This window comes from Rhopilema esculentum, chromosome 18, assembly GCF_057945365.1.
Source record: "Rhopilema esculentum isolate cy_ngs chromosome 18, ASM5794536v1, whole genome shotgun sequence".
Taxonomy (NCBI): Eukaryota; Metazoa; Cnidaria; class Scyphozoa; order Rhizostomeae; family Rhizostomatidae; genus Rhopilema; species Rhopilema esculentum.
In genome coordinates, this window is record NC_142832.1 from 2,756,010 (window position 1) to 2,780,259 (window position 24,250).

Sequence of the window (24,250 nt, forward strand, 5' to 3'; positions counted from 1 at the left end):
CTAAGAGATTTAAAGCGAAGTTCTCTATGTTAATTATGTTAATGCATGCTGAAATGCTTAGAGCACCGAAATAGCCTAAGAGATTTAAAGCGAAGTTCTCTATGTTAATTATGTTAATGCATGCTGAAATGCTTAGAACACCGAAATAGCCTAAGAGATTTAAAGCGAAGTTCTTTATGTTAATCATGTTAATGCATGCTGAAATGCTTAGAACACCGAAATAGCCTAAGAGATTTAAAGCGAAGTTCTCTATGTTAATCATGTTAATACATGCTGAAATGCTTAGTACACCGAAATAGCCTAAGAGATTTAAAGCGAAGTTCTCTATGTTAATTATGTAAATGCATGCTGAAATGCTTAGAACACCGAAATAGCCTAAGAGATTTAAAGCGAAGTTCTCTATGTTAATTATGTTAATGCATGCTTAAATGCTTAGAACACCGACATAGCCTAAGAGATTTAAAGCTAAGTTCTCTATGTTAATTATGTTAATGCATGCTGAAATGCTAAGAACATCGAAATAGCCTAAGAGATTTAAAGCTAAGTTCTCTATGTTAATCATGTTAATGCATGCTGAAATGCTTATAACACCGAAATAGCCTAAGAGATTTAAAGCGAAGTTCTCTATGTTAATTATGTTAATGCATGCTGAAATGCTGAGCTAAGTATCTTTACTGTATTGTATAGAGAATAGTCAATAAAAATTGATAGAAATGCGACCAGCGGCTGGTAGAAGCTCAATGAACAAAAGGTTTATTTTTACTATTTTTAGAACTGTTATTATACTTCGTAGGGTACAGGCAGTCTGTACCCGACGAAGTATAATAACATGTTATTATGTTAATATACACTGGTCTGGGCTCTGGTATAAAAAATTACCGAATTTGAATTAATACAACAAAACAAGTAAAAAAGAATTGGGTATCAACATCTAACGAAAAAGTGAAGCAAGAAATTGAGGGAAGGAGGATACGATGATGCAGACCAATTCAATTATTATATATTTTTGAACGTTGCTCCCTTTTTTGAGACGTAGGACCTTTGGACTTGTGCATATGCGAGACGTGTAAAACATAGGAACGCAAGCATTGTGAATTATGTATAAGATAATGACTACTTTTGGTCCTAAGCACTTGTTTCCTGGAGGATAAATTGACATAATTACAAGGTACGGTTTTAGAATAGAAACTATTGATTGCAAGTTCCTGTAGCGGGTAACGTTAATCAGCTGGTTTCCTTATTAATTTACTTTTATTGTACATTATTAATGGTTGCATAAATGATGTATTGAAGGTGGATGCCCGCCCGAATATTTTCACAACACTCGTAGTAAAATATAAACTTTCTCATAAAACTTCAAGGAAAATGCACTCGATGCTGTCTCAGAAATTTTCCTTAGTCAAAACATAACTTCATGTTCGGGTCATCCGAAAACGATAGGAGTTCTATATTCGGAACTTGATGTGGCAATGATTCCCACCATTCGCTGATACATGTGCTTGTTTTGCAAAAATATTCCTGTATATGCATGCATTTCTCCGTGTGGTTTAGTCCGTACGCATGTATCGAGGATTTATCAACCAGCGGGCTGCAAAAAACTTCAAGGTATGTAACTAAGATCATTATCATTGAAATTTTTTTTAAAAAATCCCTTTGGAATGGCTAGCTGTGGTATAAAGAACGACATTGAGATAATCCTTACAATGAGATAACTTGGAAGGCTATCACATTAAGGCTTAAATACATGAAATCGTTTGCTTCAACTTTTGCATTTGCTTCAACACCTCTTCAAAGGTCAAATTACATGGTTTTAACAACTTTATAGTAAACCAGACTATTATGAAGAAAAAATCATGGAAAAATTAGCGAATAAATGTGTACCTAAAGTCTCTGATATCTGCCCTTGAATATTTTTTCGTTGGAAGTTCGATACATGCTCTTCTTCATTGGAAAAGTCTGTTAATCATTGAGGTAGCTCATCATCGCAGTTAGCTTCTGATCTCCATCTACAAACTTCAAAAGTATTGCAAACTGTCTTCCTATCAATATTGTAGTAGACTATCATGAGACAAACGTCTCATATAATAGCAAGAAAATCCAACAAGGACGGAGCCTCTATCAATATGTTTTCCTACAAATATCTTTAGCAATGCTTTCTACAGAGAATTTTTTAACTGTTTAAATTGTTTAACAGTAGTTTCAACTTCAGGATCCTCTAAAAGAGTTCCAGGAAAGGGGGGAGGGGGGGGGGGAGCTTAACTCGCAGAACTTTCTTGATGAAGTGGGTCATTTTTACACAAAGTGTATATTCTTCTGATTTCAAATTCAGCATATATCAATATCCAAACCAACCCTCTGCAATAGCTTTAGAATTGCTGTGGATGATTAAGGCAGGATATATTTGATTTTGTTCCATCTCAGAAGTAGAATCATTAGGGTCTTGCCGAGGAAGGGCAGAATCAAACATAGAATTTCTAGCTTTTCACTCTGAAAAATCATGTCTGAACCTAGGTGGAAAGTATGATATGCTTTCTAATAACAAGAAATGATTTTTCTGATTCAACCAGCAAAGCTTGTTTTCAAACATCAGTTTAATGCGAGAAGAAAGCTCGAAGGAGCCACTATCAAACATAGGGTTCAGGACCAAAGTTTTTGTAAGAGTCGTGAATTTCAGGGTTTACTGGTGGATCAGTTAAAGCCTTCGCTAATAATTCATTTCCTTCTTGTTTGTACTAAAAGCGTGTTGTAGAGAAGAGTAAAGAAAAATTTGTTGTTTCTTACCTCAAATTTTATCAGCTGCGTCAAAACGAAACTGATTTCAGCGAAAGATCAAAACCAAAATATGAAAATGCATTGATTAACAGGTCTGTTCTGCAAATAATTGTCCATTCGGTAGAAATATCGTCACCAGACATGTTCTCAATGTTTGACTATGGATTGACAATGTCGTTAAAGATCTATCATTGGCCAGAATTCCATAATGAGATATAGACTGAAAATTCGAATTGGCGAACTTGATCGTTTATTGGGTAATGCAGCAGTTTTCGGCTAACTTGAAGGCTTCTCTAACACTCACCATGTTTATCGGAATTATGACTTACTTCAACCGTTACTTAATTCCTATGAAAGGACACTGGAGCTTTCAAGTGGAAGGAAAAATAATGGTAAAGCAGCCATGATTTCTTGTAAAAAATTGACAGAAAATCACCCCAGAAATTCGCATAGGGACAAACAAAACAGCTTTTGGAAAACGTTACAAACAACAGTTAATGAAATGTTTTACGAAGCGTTCTTGGCATAAAATTGCTTCCAATCTATTAAAATGTCTTTTTTGCTCCATTCCTTTTTCCTCTTTACATCTTCCACTCCTCTTGATAACATCATTCCCTTTTTACATATATACTGTATCATAAGACTAGCTAAAAAATCAATTTTTGCATTGTCATATAATAAGTTTTCAGTTGTAAGCAATCATGTTTTCATATGACTGCTTTGGTTACATTTTTCTTTTTCGTTGGATCAGCAACAAAATTGGCATATCCACCTAGGTGTGGGTGAATGATGTCTCCTATGACGTATACAAGGATGATGGCTACGGCAAAGTACGCGAGCAAAATCGTCTTTTGATACAGCGGTTATGTGCCTGGTATTTGAGCCCCAAGGTATTAGCCCCATTCTAATACCATGAGGCTTTTGCCCGGGAATGAGAACTTCCACTACGATACACCATAGAAAGATGCAGCACAAGCTCAAGGGAGTATGAGAATGTGAAAACATTGCCTGAGTAATTTTTGATGCTAAATTACCTGCATACCACGTTTAATCAAAATTGCATACACAATAATATACAACTGTCTTACTCAGAGTCAAGAAAACATTAAGGTCCACGAAAAACAATAGAAGCTCATATGACACACCCAAGCCACGTCTAGTTTCTATTGTTTTGTAAGGAAGGTTTGCCTTCTGGGATGTTTTTGTCAGGAGGAAGGTTAACAACTTTTCTGGACTCTGATGCAATGCCGAAGTTAATGTGGTGGGACTGCGATGGGACTCAAAATCTTTTTATGCCCAAATTTTAGCGCGGTAGAAAAAGACACGCCGAAAAGGACACCTCCTTCTTGCAGGCGCATTATAACACCGATTTTCGGTTTTCGGTCTTCAAATTGCCTTATTATTTTTTCTACACTTTATTGGTCCATTTAGTTCTTGAAAGATTGTACCAAAATCTTGATACTCTATTCTTAATTTTGAAACCCGTTAAATACTCTTTAGATACTGATGCTGTTAATGTTATTTTCTGCTTTCTTGATCAAGAAAGAGTAAGTAAAGGGGGGCTTGGCTTCAGTTCCCACCCTAACGGGTATTTAGAGTTCCAAATTAATATTTTTCGAGAAGATATACCATAAAGCTCTAATAAAAACTCATTTACTTTTAGAAGCATCTTTTTTCGATTCATGATATGAATATTAATGCTCTTTTTGAACATCTCTTCTGACTGGAAGCACGACATAGGGTTCTAATGTCTAGGGTTATCAAGTGCTAACATTATACGGTACGTTTGATTTATTGGGCGGTAATATCCAGCACAAGCCTCGAGACTGCAATGAGGTTTAATCAGACTGCTGCCATGGTGACCTATAATATTTGCAGACGAAGAATAATTTTAAGCGGATTTTTGTATGTGTGGTCATTCTTTTGAGAAACTTAAAATTAAAATGCTAAATGTAGCGAATTCTGTAGCGAATAAAATGAAATAAAAGAAGGGGATTTAAGGTATTAAAGATAACACCGTTCATAAAATATTAGCCTTTCTTTACAAGTGTATTCAAGGCTCAAGTTATACTTTAATTAAGTACACGAAAATAGTCCAGACTACAGCGTTTTATTGAACTTCCTCGGCCAACAACTATGGCTTAGAAATAGGAATCATAATTATCTTCAATAAATGCCACACAGTATCAATTTCAATTCATTTTCTCAAACCATTTGTTTGCAAATCACACAGAACTGGCATTTTTTGATAAGATAGGCAAGTGAAACATACTGTCGAATAGAACTGAGCTTTGCATGCCTGGCTGGATGTTTGGCAAAACCATGTAGCGTTAATCCCAAACATCCAAAATTAATACCTAACTATTATTTTTATGTTTATGCGATTTGTAATGTCGATACCCATGACCTGCCTTGCTGCAAAAAATTATTTTAATAACATCCCATATAACAATAGTCTGGTATTTAAAATATTAATCTTTTAAATAACTTTCTGATTAATCATATATGTTAAATATAAACTACTAGAGCCTAAAATTCTAAAAATCATGTTGAAGAAGCTTTTAAAATAAATATTGAAACGATTCACAAACCGGGACTTAAACATGCCTTAGGCCTAAAGGTCAACGTTAGTAAAAAAATGTCAACCAAAGCTTGACATAAGCAAGTTAACTTTGCTTACCTGAGCTGTTGAAATTAGAGGATTTAGCATTTTCTGCCATTCTCAATCTGCTGCTCCATAGGTTCTAAAAAACTAAAACATAAAAATGTGGCTTAAACTAAAACAATATGGCTAAAACCTCTACATAGAAAAATCAAACCTGGTAATTGATCATTGGAAGGTGTATCTTTTTGCAGGCGCCATGCACCTAGAGCGACTAAGGCATTTTTCACAAGAGAAAAAGTTTCACAGAAGACTTCTTAACTAATCAAATTCGTACTGGGAAAACAGAAAGAATGTACAAACGTTTATTCTGTCATTATACTTTGGCTTTGGTTATTCTGTTTTTATTTTTCTGATGCTTTTTCTTTTAGCTTACTTGCTTCGTTTATACTAAGTGTTCGTTATCATTGTGGCTGCTCAAACATAAATTAACCGAAAACTCAGCAGCTCAAACATCGTTATTCAAGCGAACAATTTTAGCAGCATAATCTACTCAATCCATTGCTGCTTGTCTTTATTTAGCAAAATTCACCTTTTATTTCATTCAAAAGAACTTTCTAACCTCGAATACATATTTAGCTCGATGCTAAAACATCACAAAACATACTTCTGTACTCGTCACGGAAAATTGCGTTGATATCATAATCGTTTGGGAAAGAACATGCATTAACAATCTATTCTTAAACATCAGTTCTTTTCACGCTTCCCTGTAAATCCTATTTAATAATAAAATTATTTTCTTTTTCCTCGAATGAGGGCCGATGCGCTTTCAAAACAGTTTTGTTACTTGAAGATAAATCGGCTGGGTTTTCTTTAGCCGGCATTGTAGTGTATTTTGCTCTTTTATAATAGTGTTTTTATTTCATTTTGTTCTGGTTTCTAAGTTTTTATGATTAAGGATAATTCGATGACAATCGGGTATATCATCTTTGAACAATTTCACCAGGTGAATTCTAGCGTGATCTGGTATTTGCTGGCAGATCGTGTGGATTAATGATCTTCATCCATTTTAAAAGTGAAGAAAATTAATGCTGACGTCACATCACCAGATCCCTGTTAACATTGGAGCCATAGACTGATCGCTAGTAGTGTTGGAAACATGCGGCTTAGATGCGATCGGCGTCTCAGTGTGATCATAAGAGCAGACTTCCTTGTCACATGGAACCTTGAACAGAACATACAACAGTTGTATTACTGCATAACAATGGCGATAAGGAACTTCCTTTAGATAAAAAGGTAAGTATTTTCTTCATACACATTGTGTTCATCTCATGTCTAGTACAAAGAGCATACGTCTTCTTGCAGTGAGTCTACACCAGTGCCGCAACTCTGCGTAAACAATGATAAATGAAATGGATGGTCAACATAATAACTGAACGTGAAAATTACTGTTTACCGGTCTGTCATAAAGTGCTCGATGCCGAATAGGCAAAGCTGTTCATGCTTTTGGTGAATAGAACAGGACGGTTCTAAATTGCTAGTTAAAGTTTCACACTCAGGGCCATCATCAGGCAATTGTGTAAATGACTGAACATCTAGCTTTGCGTTGTATGAATAAGACTTTGACAATTTTCGTAAACTTCTAGGAAAAAAGAAGTCTTCCAAAATCTGCTATCATTTGAAGTTTCTACTTTTTTTTTTTCAAAAAGAAACGCTACTGTAAAAGTTGCTGTTGAATGTTAAAAGTTTCAGCAAAATTCCAGCAGCAACATTGTCACCCATATATCAGGTATCCGTACAGGCCAAAATGTGACATTCTCCTTTGGTAAGCCCTTTAGTAAGGGAGTTTTGGAATAATATTTCCTTGATGTGCAGTTTGAAGCTAAATTGAAAAAACTAAAACATTGAAGTAACAAGGTACAGAAAATGACACCAAAAATATCCTGTAGAAGGTTTCTTATGAAAAACTGGCTGGATGCTAAGAAGAATAAGGTAATTTATGAAATTTCAAAGCAATCTAGAGATAGCAAATACAGAAACTTCGTGTCGTAAGATAAATAAAGATAATGGAACATGGACAGCTGTAGAGGGAACGCCTTAGTAGCTAATTAACGTCTCTGTAACCTCGAGAATTAACAAGTTTAGCTTAGATTCTAGCTTTGCAATTCCTTTACGAAAATGAAGTCAATTTGGTTGAAAAAAGACAAAAATCGCGATATTGGTCGAAAGCTTGGTTTTATAATCAGAAATCTCATGTGATGCTTCACAATTACTGGAGCACTGCAAATTTTGCGATTAAAATTCGTCGTATGGTATGGTAGACTGGGCGTTACGTCACAATTGCTCGCAACGTTCCTACGGATCCATTGGTACTGCATCAAGCTACGGTTACTTGTCTTTTTTGCGAGAAAAGCTACTTGAATGTATTTGTTAAAGTTGCTTAAAGCCCTGGCCAAACGAATAAAACAACGACATAAAACATTATCCAACATTGTTGCATAAAACATGTTTTTTTCGTTTGACAACCATGTTTAACGATGTTCTATGATGTTTTGCAAAATTTGATTTCCATCAAACATTTCGTAAAACATCGCTTTTGTTCTCATATTTGATCAACAATGTTGCGTTCGTTTGGCCACCCCTTAAAACATTTGTTTTACTAACGCAAGCTCAGTAGGTTAAAATTCGACAAATACAACGCAGTAACTGACGGACGCTGTGCAGCAGTGCTTAACCATAACTGATGTTTTAACATTTGTTTGACTCGTTTGGCCAGGTCATAAAACATTGTCCAGCAGTGTTGGTACAAAAATGTTTGACGATGTTTAACGGATGTTTTATTTGTTTGGCCGGGCCTTAACATCTAGCCTTTAAACCCATAGGAATTTCATTTTGTCCTGATTAATTTTGCCCCCTGATGCTAACTACGCAAAATTCAAGCATTAAAGTGTATAATTCGGTTTGTAATTTACGTTCATGTCAGTTAAAACCGGAAGAAAGTGAATGAATTCGACACGACTCCCAAAAAGCAGCTCAAAATGCAAGTCACTAGATTGCTTACGTTGTATTAAAGATTGGTAAAGCAGATTTTCGTTGAAAAAAGGAAATTCTCGCGAGTGTCTCTTGAATGCATAATTATAAGCTTTTTATCATATAACTTCATCCACATAGGACATTTTTTAAGGTATCACACGTGGCTTTTCAACAGAATCTAAGACCATGTTGCCAATACTAGATCTGTTTTGCATCGGATCACTTTTCCTACCAAAATAGACGACAATGCTTGAATCTCCGATATGTTCCATATCGTCTTTGTGGACAAAGTTGTTTCGAATTTGGTATGGGAGCGTACCGGATCATTTCATTGGCTCGTAAACGCATAGATCCGACTCACAGATACTGTGGAGGAGAGATAAGAAAGAAACGAGTCTTCTAAGATTTCCTCCCTTCAACTGCCTAGAGTCTGTACGCAGTTTAAACTTTAGCTTTTCTGGTCAAATTCGAAAGAGACAAGTGTCTCCAGCAACATTCTATATTGGTCGATACCGATCAAGGAAATTAGCTGATCTTCTTTTAATAAGCAATCTAAAAAATTGAACAAAAAAACTTGAATGTTTAGAGTTTCTAAACAAATTTCGTGTGAGTGCTTGCTATAGCATTGAAAATATTTAGACACAAACTAGTTTTGTAAGAGATGTTTTTGAAAGCAGTAAAGACACTGCTTACAATGTCAAAAAGGCCAGTTATGATGCCTAATTGGTGACTTACTGAGGATATGGTTTGCAGTCGGAAATAGGCTGCAAGCACATTTCTTTGTTGACGCATTAACGTAGTAAATACCATTTTTTGCTGTTGATATAGTCAATGATGAAAACACGTTGCTTACGCATTATATTAACGGTATTTCGAGTTACAAGTATAAACCAAGGCTTTTTTCTTCCTTGTCTGGAATCTCCTGCTTTCGTAATCCGAATGATGCTCGTGCCATAAAACGGCGCAAGAAAAGCTTTCCGAGTTTGCAAATTACGTCACATGATAACAAACTTGAGGGTTATGGGCAGCTGTGTAAAATTAAAACCGAAAGCTTACTCCTCACTTTAAAATGTTTGTTGCAAGTCTTTTTGAAAGCTGGTGTCATAATCCTGAAGCGTGTTGCTCAGAAGAAAGCAGCTAGCTAGTGCATAAATGGAATAACTCGTATCAAAGAATAAAGAAATTTCTGCTTTATAAGCATATTATCATTTCAATAAAGGTATGCGTTTATTTTGTTGTATTGGTATATTTATACGTTCAAAGGCATGACCATACCCAGTGAGATCCTCACTAGATTTGGTGTGCCATACTTTTTCACTTCAAATTTTGCTAATCTGCGAAACAGTATTACTTTATTTTGGGGTTGGTAAAGAAAAATAGGTACAAGTGTACTGTTGTCAAAATTAGATTCACAAGCATCGACGTATCAAAACTGGACATAATGAAACTGCGTAGATTGCGACACGTGTTATTGTATGGTTTAAAACAATTCAATCCTATGTTTAGAAGCTGAGCTTTCATACTTTTCATAGCAATAGAATTTTCACAAAGTTTACTTACAAAACACAACATTTCGAGCAATTATCCACAGCGTCAAACTAGCCATCGGATCCGCAAACTAGCAAGATTTTGTCGCTTTCGTCTGTTTGCAATCACCACTTTTCGAGATCTAGGTATTAATAGACAAGTGAATGCTAGCTGAATGTTAACCGGAACAAGACAGCTTTTGAAGTCACTGAAATCACGAAGATTCTTGTGCGAGTGCCTGTTACACGGCGAGTTTACAAGCAAAGCACGGCTATAAAAGATGTTCCTTGTAGAAGAAACAAACAGTAAATTCTTCGCAGGGATGTTGTTACAGTGATATAACCTAACATATAGACTGCACAATCTCTGAATTTTCTTTATATTAGAGCATACTGACATAAAGACTGTGCCTGGGTTCATATTGCAACTGAGCTGTTTAAGAAACCTTCAAGAAACTACCATTTTATAAAAATTATTTATTGAAAATTTGGCCGTCGTTTAAGGAGGTTAAAGTAAATTGAGGTACATATACTTTCTATGAAACGACACGTGGGCGTCTATGAAATTAACTTATCAATATAGACACATTATTTGGTGTTGGAGTTTTGGAGTTGGGAAATACTGTACATAACATAGTCATTGCTGAAAAAATACTTTGTACATTGGAAGGATGCTACTTCTTTGTACTGGATGTTGCTATGATAACTAAGATGCCAAAGATGGCAGATTTCTAGTTGCAAAACAAATTAAGAATAAAATCATCAAGAAGGTTGAATTTTCGCCCCTCTCCCTCATATAGGACTTAGGAGAAGGAGTATCTAAAGTTGAAAATTTAATACATCCGTGACTTGTTACTCCTTATATTACGCTAAAGAAATTCTCTTGTCGATCATCGTTCATTCATAATTCATAACTAAATCAGAATATTCAAAAAAATTAATAGATTTTTGACCATGTAATTTTATTTGGCTGATCTATGACTGATCTGCCTTTGAACAGCCACGAGCCGCTAATTAATTTTTAAGTATTTACATATCATTATGACTGGTCATTCTACCTTACGGGCACAGGTTAACTGTCGGCAAGCCTGTATTTGGATGTAGGAGGCTTTCGGCTAATGTGCATTTGTGGGAACCCAAAGCACTGATGTCTTATTGGGAAGAAAATATAAAATGTGGTCAGCGTGGAGCCGTTTGCGTGATTATGTGCATGGCCTATTGTTTTTAAGCAATATAGGCCAGTCAAGAGACTCTTAATGATGTCATACTAATACAGCAGCTCTGAATGAACATAAATTGTGAGCGTAGCTTCGGGGATAAACAATAGAGCAAAAATGATTGCTTATTGAAATCACAGGGGAACGAGCATACCTTGCATACCAAAAAAGTAAAGGAAAAGCGTCTATATATACATATATATACTTACATACATACATACATGTATGCGTTCCCCTCGACCCACCACGTAGTGTACTCATTCTTCGTACACCAAAAGAATGATAGTTGCGGCCAGGGAAATAGATCTCTGAAATAGGCTGAAGAATACAAGGTTAATTTCTGGTAATCAATGAAATTGTGCGTGTTGTACTAATTACAAGGTTAATAGAATAAGATTACGAGGTTAATTTCTGGTTACTGTACCAAAGATTTGCTGACTGCCAAGGGTGGCGTGCTTCTGTAATAGCTACAGTAAAACATTTAGCGCCAATTTTCTTAAATGAAGAAACTTCTACCAATGTCATTTCTTAAAAATGCATATTGATGGCTTTCGTTCTTTTGTCTAGTTTACCAACAATTAGGTTAATCGTCGTTATCTGATGAAGGGCAGTTCTGTTAAGCATTTGATTATTATGATCAATTGATCATTGCCTATCGATAAGCATTTGATTATTATGATCAATTGATCATTGCCTATCATTGAAGGTTATGCATTAGTACTGATAATTGATCTACACGAATTGATAAACTGATAGCCACACATCAATGATTGACAAGTTTTGTAATCAATCTTATTCTTTATCGAGTCAACAAATAACTGTTTATTTCTGCCTGATAAGTATATGATTTTATTTATTTTTTGCTAAGTATATATAATGATCGTTAATACAAGGAAATTATCACTGTCTATTACGTATAAGGCTAGGCTGCAGTGTCCACAGCCAATTGTTACACACTATCAATACTCTTTTAGTACGTGTGTAATCGTCCGATAGCTGTACATCACTGCAGGGTAAGATTTATCAATTGGTGATTGCAATGAGTCAATAACGGTCCACCTTTTGCAAGAAAAGCAACTGTGTTTTTCCTCTGTACTGTATAGATTATGCAATCATCTACCTTGGGTGCTAGAGCCTTAAATAGTGGATCGGTGAAAGAGCCTTGACAGTCACTTTCCCTGAAGCTCTGGTACCCATGGTAACAATCATCTAGATATCTTCTTTTAGATATGTGATACTTGATATATGGCTTCAATAAATAAGTCACATTTATTCAAACGTTAGATTGAGAAAAGAAAAAATACGGTGCATCATATTTTTCAATCTCATGTTGATTCTTTCTTGTTTTTTAGGCATCCTTCTCACCTTGTTTTGCATTGTAAGTCTTAACTTTCGCGTCATATACACCCAATCCTTCAATTCTACACTTCTACTCAATTTTCAAATTTCACTCTCCCTGTTCTTTAACCTGATAAAAAGGCATGCTAGACACGCCCTAACAATAATTTTTTCTTCGTTCACAAACTTTTTGAGTAAGTAACATTTTTTTGTATTTGTATTTGTTGATACCTAGCATCTGAAGGTAGTTTTTAGGACACTGAGAAGCTATGCTTATCGAGCAGTGTCCTGATCCTTCCTCTCGATGTGACCACACCTCGTGATTCCTACGCCTGGAATTACAGAGAGCTGGCAACTCTCCCCACTCTAGGTGAAAGTTTGGTCACGTCAGGGACTCAAACCACGGACCCTTGGGTCTGCAGTCAGCGCCTCTAACAACTGAGCCATCCTCGCACCTTTACATTTGTAACATTAACGTTACATTTGATCGGAATCATCTATCAATAGCCGTCTTAAACAGATGGAATAGTAGACATCTTGGCTTATATCTAAGATATTCTAGTTGAGTGTGCATTCAAACAAGCGGGATTTATTCATATTTATGTCTTTTATTTGTTTAGATAGGATGCCATATAATGTTTTGACAGATTTTATGGTTGATTACAAAACTGTTTTCTAATTTCTAATTTCATGAAAGAGCGTGGAGTTGAAAGTGAAAACTGCACTGCAAAAAAACTTTTTTAACCAGAACATTCTTTTGCAAGTGTATATGCTGCTAGGAAACTTGGGATTAAAGAGCAAATAATAATCTAAAAGCCATATTAAAAAGGAAGGAGAAAACATTTTTAAATTTTCTAACCAACATTTTGGAAAGAAAACATACACCCCAGTCAATCTCTTGGTAACAGCTGTTTTCTTAGTATTCGCAGAGCTGTGAAAATGGTGTCAGATTAACATAGTTTTCTATAATCATCATCATATATTTTTTCTTTTTCGTTAGCATTATATAATCAAAATTTCTAGTAAGCATAAATAAGCCTATCATTTGTAATTAGCTTTTAAGCCTTTTAGATTTCTTGTAAATATTAGCTGAGAGAGGTTTTGTGAAATCAGAGTTTCCCCTTCTCTGCTCTGGCAGCAATTTTTTTTCGACGAAATCTTTCGTGAACCTAAATCAATCGAACTGAAAAGTCCAACCTAATCTCGATGGGTACGTAGTTTAAAGTATTTTGCCTCCATCGATCAACAATTCCCTGGAAAAAACTGTGATTCTGCATGGAGTGCAGGCAAATTTTTGCTTTTTCACTATCATAATGTTAAAGTGGATGCATAGCATGCAATTTTTTGAGGCTGTTAAGAAAAATCGACGATTTTGAATCAATTAACAGCCAAAAGTGTTTAATATTTAAGTTCTCGTGGTCAGTCCGTGGGAAGAGCAACAAGGGACCTATTTGCATAACAGTATATAAAATACAGACCGTGCAAAATAGTTAGTAGCACAGCTGTTTGGCGAAAAGCAGCTCCATAGCAAATTCAAGAGCTGAGTTGCAACTCTCAGTATAATTAACGTAAGTAGTAACGGCAAAATTTAAAGCTTGCATTTACAGCACTAATTGACATTTTTTTTGTTCCTGGCCCTAAAGGTTAAACCGCGTTATCAGTTACACGTTCTTAGAAATAGGATTCGATTCATATATGTTTTCGGAAATCAAATCTACAAGTTCAGTGAGGAAGCATATACAACTTGAATTGTCATAGTTCTCATTGATTGGCGCAAATTCGTCATGGCCCTAAATGTTAAACCAAGTTATCAGTTACACGTTCTTAGAAATAGGATTGGATTAATATATGTTTTCGGAAATCAAATCTACAAGTTCAATGAGGAAGCATATACAACTTGAATTATCATAGTTCTTATTGACTGGCGCAAATTTTTCATTGTTCGAGTGATTTTATGATCAGTTTGGTTGCCTTTCATCAAATATCATTTTACTAAATATAAAATTGAAAGCCAAGTGCGTTTTCGCATTATAATACATACATTTCAATTAATTGTAGAAAAGTTATGAGCATTTGAATGAAACTCTAGCTCAATTGTTTGTTAGCAATAAAGATATTTCATGCAACTTGTTTTTTGTCAGGGCATAGCTTTAAGCAGGTTTTCCACCCCTTTTTAACATCTTAGAATGTAGAATTCAACTATGAGTTAAAGCGCTATCATTATTGTTTAAAAATTCTTTATTTCAAATATCAATATTCTTTAGATATTTTATAAAGACTGTCAGTCGACGTTATTACCGATGTAACGTTTGAGTAAATTTTGAATAATTTTTTATGGTGTGGACCACAGTAATGCTCCATACAATCAGTTGATAAAATCTATTTGGCTGCAATATACTCGAGAAGAATTTAATACAAGAAATGGGACAGATGCATAATGATTTGCTAGTACTTTTTTACGTCCTATTCGGTATAGGTCTTTTGAATTAAGCAATTAAAATAGCGGACAAATATATGAACATATACAGTGCACTGACACTTAGATTTGGATAGATCTTAATAGATTCTCTCTTCTTCTTAAAACCGTGAAGAGAAACTGAAAAACATACTCTGCCTTTTTATCTCTTTTCTTTGTCCTTGTCTGGTTTTTATTCATTTTATTTACAGTTGGTTTACACAACAATAGCTAACAAACATCTAATTAGCACCAACATGTCATGCATGGCTCAGAAAAAGTTCGACTGACATTCCATCTAAAGACAACCCAGATGCGTCTATATTTAACAATATCATAAAGATAGCTATTTTTATTGTCAAAATTTCTACTTTTGCAAAATTTTCAATGTCATGTAAAGAAACTTAGAAGAACATTAAGTAACTTAGAAGACACAAGGAATCTTTCAATTGAATTTATCTAGCTTATTTAAAATATATGTGAAGGATATTCAGTAACTTTAATATTCTATAAAGAAAAATATACTTTTTATAAATTTATTTTTTTAGCATATATCTAATCATACTTTAATTTGAATCGTGAGCAAAAAATGCCCAAAATACATTTCTTCATTTCATAGGTTAGAAAGAGAGCCATCTGCTAGGTCAGTTGCGTGATCAAATTTTCTTCGTATTTTTCAAAACATAAGAACCACATGAAGAATGCTAGCACGAAATCCACTTTGACGTCATTTGTAATGAAGCTTAGCTCGGCAGTTTTGACAAATTAGTGGCTTTGCTCAACATGAGCATATTATTTCGCTATAAGAACGTGGCACCTGCGTTGGGAACCTAATGTCAACAAACATTCATGATGTTGATGGAAAAATGTAACTATCTGAAGTACATAAATCTTTCTAAAGTTATCTGTAATATTTCAAGTTAGTTAATTGCCTGCGTTATTAATTATCAAAGGAAAAAGGCCCTAATTACAGCCCTACATTTCAAGCTAACAACTGTCAAAATATAGGTTTTTATGTGATCCTGAGTCAAGTATTTGGATCTTGTTAGACGTTTTTTATGACAAATGACTCGGCAGAGGTCGAAAGCTGACTATTTGACATGATAAGATAGGTTACTTTGCAAATGCTTCGTCTGCTGTCGACGAATCTTGTCCAGCAATGGCTTTTTAAAACAAATATATTTCAGCAATTAAAGGTAAAAAATAACGCATCCTTTTTCTGATTTCTCCGTTTTAAAATTATTGAGAAATCCGAACTATTACCAACAGTCGTATCTTGCAAGCTTGAGTACGCTGCAAAAGAATGAAGACAACATAATCAATCTTTCCATTTAGTTCATGTATCATTTCAAAATACAAATGCCCTGGGCATGCTAAAGTAGAAAAAAATATCTTTTTGCAGGAAGATCTTGTTTGACGTCATAAACAAAGTTGTTTTTTCCAGTGTCATCTATTGTACAGTTCATTTTTGTGTATTTATCGCTAGATTGATAATGGCGAACTTAATTTAGTTCTTCTCTGTCCATGCTTTTAACACATCATTTCTTATTAGATTGTATAGTTCAATACTACGTCCATCAATATTCAGTATACTCTGGACTGTACTTTCTGAATCCTTTGAAAATGAACCAAAAGCAAATTTAATTAATTCCATTAGCTCATTCTCGCTCTTTTCTAAAACTCGGATGGTTTAGTAATTCACCACTAAGCCATGTATTAACTTGAATTCTTGTCAAATAGGGAGCAAGTGTCTTCCTAAATTTAAATTTACTCAAAGATTCGCTGTTATGACCTCGTTTATGATAGAGCTCGAACAGTTGAAATTATTAGTTCCGTCACAAACGCTGTTCAGAGGCTGGCTGGGTTCTGTTAGCTGCGTGACACATTTTTGAAGAAGGGAAGGCATTTTTATAATTGCAGGTGCGAAGAAAGTAACTTTGCTAATCAAGTAGACATTTAGCTACCATTTTTTGCTGTAGATTGTGTGTTAACCACTTGAAATGACTTGAATATAGCTGAAGACTTTTGAATTCTTTCTTAGATGAAAATTTTGTGAGGTACGTTAGAGCATTGTTAATTTATGTCTAATTGAAACTTGACTACCCCAGTATTGCTTAAAATTGCTTAATTTTTAGTATGTTGCTATTTCCATAGGCAGTAAGTTAAACGATCATTACGATTTTAAATCTCAGTTATGTTATATAAAAAGTCTTAATTCTCAAAATGGTGGCTGCATACAAAGAAACATTAATCGTACCATGCTTGTTATGTTGTTTCCCAGCAACAGTAAGTTTAAGTTATCGCGAATCTAACGACAGTGTTATCACGGTACAGTATAAATGGTGTACTTTCGATTGACATCGGTTACAATTCTTGATATAAAATACAATTCAAGAATAACTATAATATTGATAGCTCAAAAATTAGCAAAAAACAAAGCGATTGCATTGTCACCTTATCATTGGCTTATATTGCAAAAACATAATATTGTAGTTTGTGTCATTTGGCTTTTGTTCATGAGTTTTACATTTTTTATAGACAACTATAGATTTATTAAAGGATAAAAGATGATAACGATGATTTTGATTTACATCAAGGTATAGCTTGGCTAAGGAAACATCAATAATAAACATCCCAAAAGTGCTAGGGAATTGTATAAAGTTGCCTCTATTAATATAGTGGCGTATATTAGTTGCCTGTTTACTAATCAGAACCGTTGACCGATAAAGTTATATAAATTGCCAGATATTCTATAAAATGATGTTTCTTGATTAAATCTTGACGAAAAAAGGAACGTGACAATGCAAAATGTGTTAGTCAGGTGTCAAATGATAGATGTATATTGGCTAGAGAGGACATATGAGGCCTTTGAAAATTTTTGTGTGGTCTTTGAAAATTTTGGGGAATGTTAGCAAGAAAAGCTTTTTTCATCCAATTGAAGAAATACGAGACGTTTACACAGATAATCTTGCCTCGCATGTTTGGATTAAACGAATCGGTGGATTTCCTGGTTATAGTATTAAATGGCATTCCCAATCAAGGCATGTGGGAACTTTGCCACATGACATAAGGTTCATGGCAACTCCCTAAATATTGTAGAAAGATATCATTAAAATCGATCATTTGAAGTTCGAGTTTAGCTTTTTTTGCTCAATGGGCAGAAAATTAAATTAACTTAGATTGGATGCATGCGTTTATTTCCATCCGTGGCAATTAAATTTTCAACCTTCCTCCGGGTGTCCGACTTAGCAAGAATAACACACAAAAAAACCTCGCGAATTCTCCTCAATATTCCCTTTAATTTCTCAAACACCTTTTCTTCTACTCAACTTTACTCTGAAGCCTTTAACTATCATCCGGCACGCCTTCATCTCATTTTTCTCTTATAGCCTATTTTACAATATCAAATCACAATACAACATCTTCACATTGCCTTCCTCAAATTTTTTTCTTAAACTTTTGAATGGAAGTTTCTTAGAATAGAAATTTGAGTTAAATCATCTAAAGTTTGGTCTGTACACTTCTAGGAAACAGTAAATTCCATTCACTTTAAAGACCAATAAACTACAGTATCATTGGACAACCTTCCTCCGGCTCACAGCCGTAGAACCGTTATGTTTTCTGGACTCTATAATTGTGAAATCATAAGAAAAAGTTTTTTTAAGAAAATATATAAGAATCTAATGAAAAAGATAAGGGAGAAGGCAAGCTTTAAATGCTTGTAGTCTATGGTTTCAAAGCATTATTTGGCCCCAGAGAGATCTGAATGTATAACCAATCAAACACATTTTACGTAACTTCAGATTTGTAACTGCATATAAATATCAAAAAGTACATTTTTTCTAACTTTTGGGTCATTATTTGAATTTGTTTAATCTGAGGCAAAATGGACGAACAGTTAACTTCAGTAAAATATGTTTTTCACTTTCCTGGGATTTTTTAGAATACTTGCTAACATCTGTTGCTACTGGTTATTACAATAAATATTCTAGCAAACTGGAAATTTCTTTAGAGATAGTGTCCACAAAAAATAAGTCAAAAAGCAAGGCCTTTTTTCTTAGAAAAATGTTCTCTCTTAAAATTATTGAATAAAATATTTTTGAATGAAAGATAGAGCCATATTTGCTTTGAATCTTGCTACGAATTGATTCCCAGCATCCAGTTTTTAAAAATCATTTGTTCCTAGCTTTTGAAAAGGGCATAGCATAAAATGGCTGTTATATCTAAAAACTTATTCATAAATGTTACAACGGACTGCCCATTTCCTCTTCTCTATTCTATTAATATTTCTACGCCTCGCCGTGTCTCTTTTGATGCATAATTAATTTCTAGCATGCAACAGGAGACAACCGAGTTCAAGAAATAGAACTTCACAGTTTTTCACCAAGTTTTTGTATAACGAATTCCAATAAATGATGCTAGGAGTGCATTTATGCATTCTTGCTTCCCGTTGGCATTTTGTTACAGAAATTAATTCTTCCAAGAAGATTCCCAAGAAGGTTTCCGGTTATAAGATGCTGATCTTTAAGATCACCAAATCTGTTTAGTTAGAGTTAAAATCAGTCGACGAGAAATACGAGATCAACAGCCAACGGCAGCGCTCGTGCGGTAAAAGAGACTGCAGTTAAAGTAAAGGTATTTCTATAGCGATTCAACAGAATTGAACTTACAAACAGTCATAAGTAGAAGTTTGTTTAATAGTTAGATTCCATAATTGCATAAGTCTTTATAAACCAAGGAACTCTTGCACAAGGTAAGGAAAATGTTGCACGCAGAGCGGACTAAACGGGGAGATGCTATATAATAGCAAATGTTAAACTATTAAACTATTGATAAAGAGCACACCAGAGCATGCACAACTCTGCCTAAACGGCATCGAGCACTATATGAAAGACCGGTAATTCTCATAAATAACAAATGTTTTATTAAAGCAAGCTTCCAATGTGTTTTTAGATGGCTAGACATGGTTGCTTCCAGAAGGAATGTCAATTTGACATTGACGTTTGGGTATCAGATGTCCTTAACATTTTACTTTATCTTGTAAATCTTTCTTCAGGACATGCCAATATGGTAAACAAACGAAGGTGTAGTTTGCAGCTGCGTTTTTCCTTTGGAGAAGATTTTTAGATGTAAAAGCCACATCTAGGATATTCTTTAAAAGAGCTTTTTAATACCTAGTTGTAATAGCTAGTTATAATTATTTCTCACATACGTAAAACTCAAAGATGGTTACAAAATCAAGATATAGTGAATATAATGGTCATCTTGTTGAAAGAGTATGTCAAATGTCTACTTCACTTTGAAAGAAATTCAAAAAAATTAATGTAAGGGAAGACTTTTTAAACAAAAGTGTAAAGTGAAAATGAAACAAGTTAACTTGGTACTAGGGTTCAGAAGGCCTGCTCTCTTTAAACATAGAATTACAAATTATTAACTCTTCTGTGGCCAAACTCAAAAATCATCTTTCTTGAAAGAGCTTGAAGAGCCTCGAAGTTAACTCACCAAGAAAGAGCCTCGTGACATCATTGTTCGCTTCATTTATTTCTTTCTTTAATGAAATCTGACACATATAACTAGCTTGTCGCCTGGTTGTAAACGAGAATTTAGCTTACATGAAAAGTATTGTATGTGACTTCGCTGCGATAAACAGAAAATTTGCTTCTTTTAATAAAGCCAATTTTTTTGAAATTATTCTTATCTCCTACAGTTGTCAATTTCTATATTCGTTTATTGAAAGTTTGAACGGATTTTCAACCTGATAAACCACTTCATGTCACAGAAAGACATTTTTGGTATAAAGTGACAAAATCACAAACAGATCAATTTATAGATTACTTTACTGGTGATGAATATTGCAATACCCGCTACATAAGATAAAGCTCTGGCCTAAATACAGCCATACATTTAGATAATTTCACCATGATCCCCACAATGATAACGCTTAATGCACTCGTCTGATTTGAGATGTTTTTTGGGCTATAATGAGCCAAGATTTCACCTTAATCTTGAAATACAACTCTTTAAAAATTAAAAATGTTTCTTCTTTCGTAGACGACTTATGACACCTCTAATTGATAAGAAGCACGCGTCTGTCGAATCCTGTTCGCTAATTATGGCATCATCGATCCAGTCTATTGGCTTTCCGATTTACTTATGTATATAAATTCTCTTTTCTAGTAGAAATGCAGTTCAACAGGGCCCTCAGCTGTCAAGCGTTGTTGTAAGAGCTTTGCTGAGCTGTCATCTGACTTCTGGAACTTCAAGAAGAAGAAACGACATTTGCTACAACTGCTAGGAATGTAGAGCATCTGCACATTGATCATGAACAATACATGGCCTAATACTTCAATCAGCCAAACAGACAGCACCATTTTCGTATTCGAGACAAGGTGTCATTTCTTCAGGGAAACATATGTGTATAGTTCGGCCTTTAAATGGAGCTTCCTTTCAGTCGGTCTCTTGGATGTTATTTTGGCAGCCCTTACAAGCACCCTAAATCTGTTCACCTTAGTAGTAATATACAAATCAAAATCTCTGCATACCTCTTCAAATATGTTCATTGCTGGACTTGCAACATGTGACTTGTGTACCGGATTTATAACATTTCCTTTGAACGCAACATTAAACTTCTATTTTAGCGCGGCAAAGACGCCATGTGCCTTGCGACTGACACTTAATTTCGTTGGGTACTTCTTCGGACACAACGGAGTCCTTACGTTAGTGCTTATAGCCACAGACCGATACATAGCTGTCTTTCATCCGTATGAATACGAGATGTATACCTGCACGCGAAGAAATATTCTATATGCATTACTTCTAGCGTGGGCTGTTTCCCTTGTCTTCGTCGCGGGCAGTTTTTTCACGCCAAATTTCATGCTTTATACGATATTTGTTGCCATTACGCTACTTGTTCTGCTTATTTGGAGTGTCTACTCCCAAGGCAAAATCCTTAACATCACGCGGCAAATTCTGAGAGAAATCCGTCCGACGAACCACTCAACAGTCGAGCCTGAGACGTCAGTTTTCGAAAGTCAGTGTGTTTCTGAACCAACTGATGGAAGCTGCGCGTATACCGTGCAGACTGCAGAGACTGCCCGTGCGGAGTTGAGGGAGATAAAAAGAAAGGCGAAAGACAATCTCAACGCTATAAAGGTAACCGCACTAATTATAGGCGCACAATATCTATGTTACATTCCACATGGCGTTGTCGTGATACTATATCTACTTGTCGAACCAACAACATCTCTTCACATTGCACATGGCTGGACTGGAACTCTGGCGCTCATGAACTCGACTCTCAACCCGATTATCTATTGTTGGCAACTCAAAGGGTTTATTCGCGCCGCTCGAATATTGCTGAGTCGTAGCAGATAAGAGAATATCCGCGCGGTTCATCAAGATATACTATAGTAGATAAACTAGTAGGGCATATCAGTCATGACGTAGAAAATGAGCCACTCACTAAAGAGGTTCAGAGTTATCAACAGTGGCAATGAGGGCGCTGGTTTTTTCTTGATCATTGATTCTATGAAGGTTGATTAATTGATAGATAAATCATTGTTCATGAAAGTAGAAATGATGCTGAGAAACTTTACATGCTATGTTGATAAAGAAACAACTAGTTTGGTGAGGATGGGAGATGCTAAGACGAAACTGATGTATGAGCACAAAGTTGAGTGATGATATCATAAACGCAAGTGGCTGGAACAACGCCAATGTACTTTGAGAATATGTAACTTTGTATTAAACGATCAAAGCAGCGGAGGCTTTGTGACATCGTCATATGTCATAGACTAATTGATCACGTGCTTAATCAACCAAACATTGGATAAAATACTAAGAATGCTGTTTGCAGAGAAATTATTCGTGAACGAGTATAAATTTTCTTGTATATAAACACGACAAAGCCAATGTGCTTGAATTTTCTTGAAAGTTAAAACGAGTTTTGAAGGCTTCGCTAATTACTTTGTCATCATTGCATTTTCGAAGCTCTAACATTTGGCATAAGCTCTGAATGTTTTGGTAATCTGGACTGAGAAGGATTTTAAATCTTTTATGTTTTAATTTGCAAATATAGTGTCACGTAAAACCACTCATTTGAGAAAATGCACAAGTGGTTTCCATAGGATAACAGAACCTTCGTATTTATCAAGGCAATAAGCAGATGCGGATGAGCTGTGAGTTCAACGGGATAATTGGATGTTGCGCAGATAAATATATACTTAAACGATTAAATGTTTCGGGCAGAGATAATGCAAGTTATAGCTACTGCTTTCAAAATACATGATTAGCAAAAATATGCTAGAAAACATGCAGGGATCGCCTAAGCACACGAGTACTTAATTAGCTAGCTATACGTCATTGTATGTTATACAAGCACTCGACGGCCAAGTTATTTCCCTATTCTGTGGTCCGGTGCTACTAGCCTGATAACCAGCCCATTATTCTAAAGGGATAAGACCTGTTCCTTTAGAAAAATGGACTGGTTGTCAGGCCAAGGTGCTACATGTTATCAGGCTCTGAAACACTGCAAATATCTTGAGTTGATTACATTTGAAAAATGGTCTTAAATCTTCTAATCAGGAATCAAAATCTTATTTATATTCCAGAACTCAGACAGCCCCAGTTACCCTCATAGTCTCCAATAAGCCTAACAACCTTCAATGAGCCCAACAAAATACAATAAATGTACCCCAGTGATCCCACGACTTCCAATAAACCCCACAGCGCCAATAAACTCTGTAGTTTCCAGAACCCCACAGCTCCCTTCAAACCCACAACCCTAAGCCGTTTATGCAGTCCCCCATAAAATAGCCCCCAGGATACCCCAGCTGCCTCACAAATTAAGCAGTCTTTAGTAAGCACCGTAGCCTCAAGTAAACCCACAGCTCCTGCGTAAACCAAGGAGCAAAAATATATCCTTGTGGTCAACCATCCGTACAGAAATACGACTAGAGAACTTTATTGTAAGTATGTTCATAGTAGTGAAATTTTAAGTTATGCTTGTATAATGGAGGAAATTGTTGTTAATGAACTAATTCAATTTAAGTTAATATGTTTCCTCGGAGCCTGGTGTAAAAGAGGAAACAATAAAGTTGTAGATTTGATTAATATATAAAGTTGTGTCCAAGACGCCTGCCTGTATGAACCTCATAAAAATGTTTGTGTTTTTGCACCTCTTGTCTCTTTTCCAATGACCAATTTTTATACGGTACGTTAGGTACGTTTTCGACAGTTCATAATATACCTTGCTTTAGGTGTTATAATTACCAGGTAGTCTTATAAAGCCCTTTAGTCGCATAAAAGT

At 35.2% G+C, this 24,250-nt stretch overlaps 1 protein-coding gene across 1 annotated transcript; it reads left to right on the forward strand.

The window, feature by feature from the left end:
- The first annotated feature begins 1,466 nt into the window (after window positions 1–1,466).
- LOC135696680 (5-hydroxytryptamine receptor 1B) lies at window positions 1,467–24,106 on the forward strand. The gene is made up of 3 exons (XM_065216156.2): window positions 1,467–1,605; window positions 6,381–6,670; window positions 21,121–24,106. Exon 3 carries the CDS (start codon window positions 21,265–21,267, stop codon window positions 22,315–22,317), a length of 1,053 nt encoding a protein of 350 aa, XP_065072228.1. The 5' UTR covers window positions 1,467–1,605; window positions 6,381–6,670; window positions 21,121–21,264; the 3' UTR covers window positions 22,318–24,106.
- The last annotated feature ends 144 nt before the right edge of the window (window positions 24,107–24,250 follow it).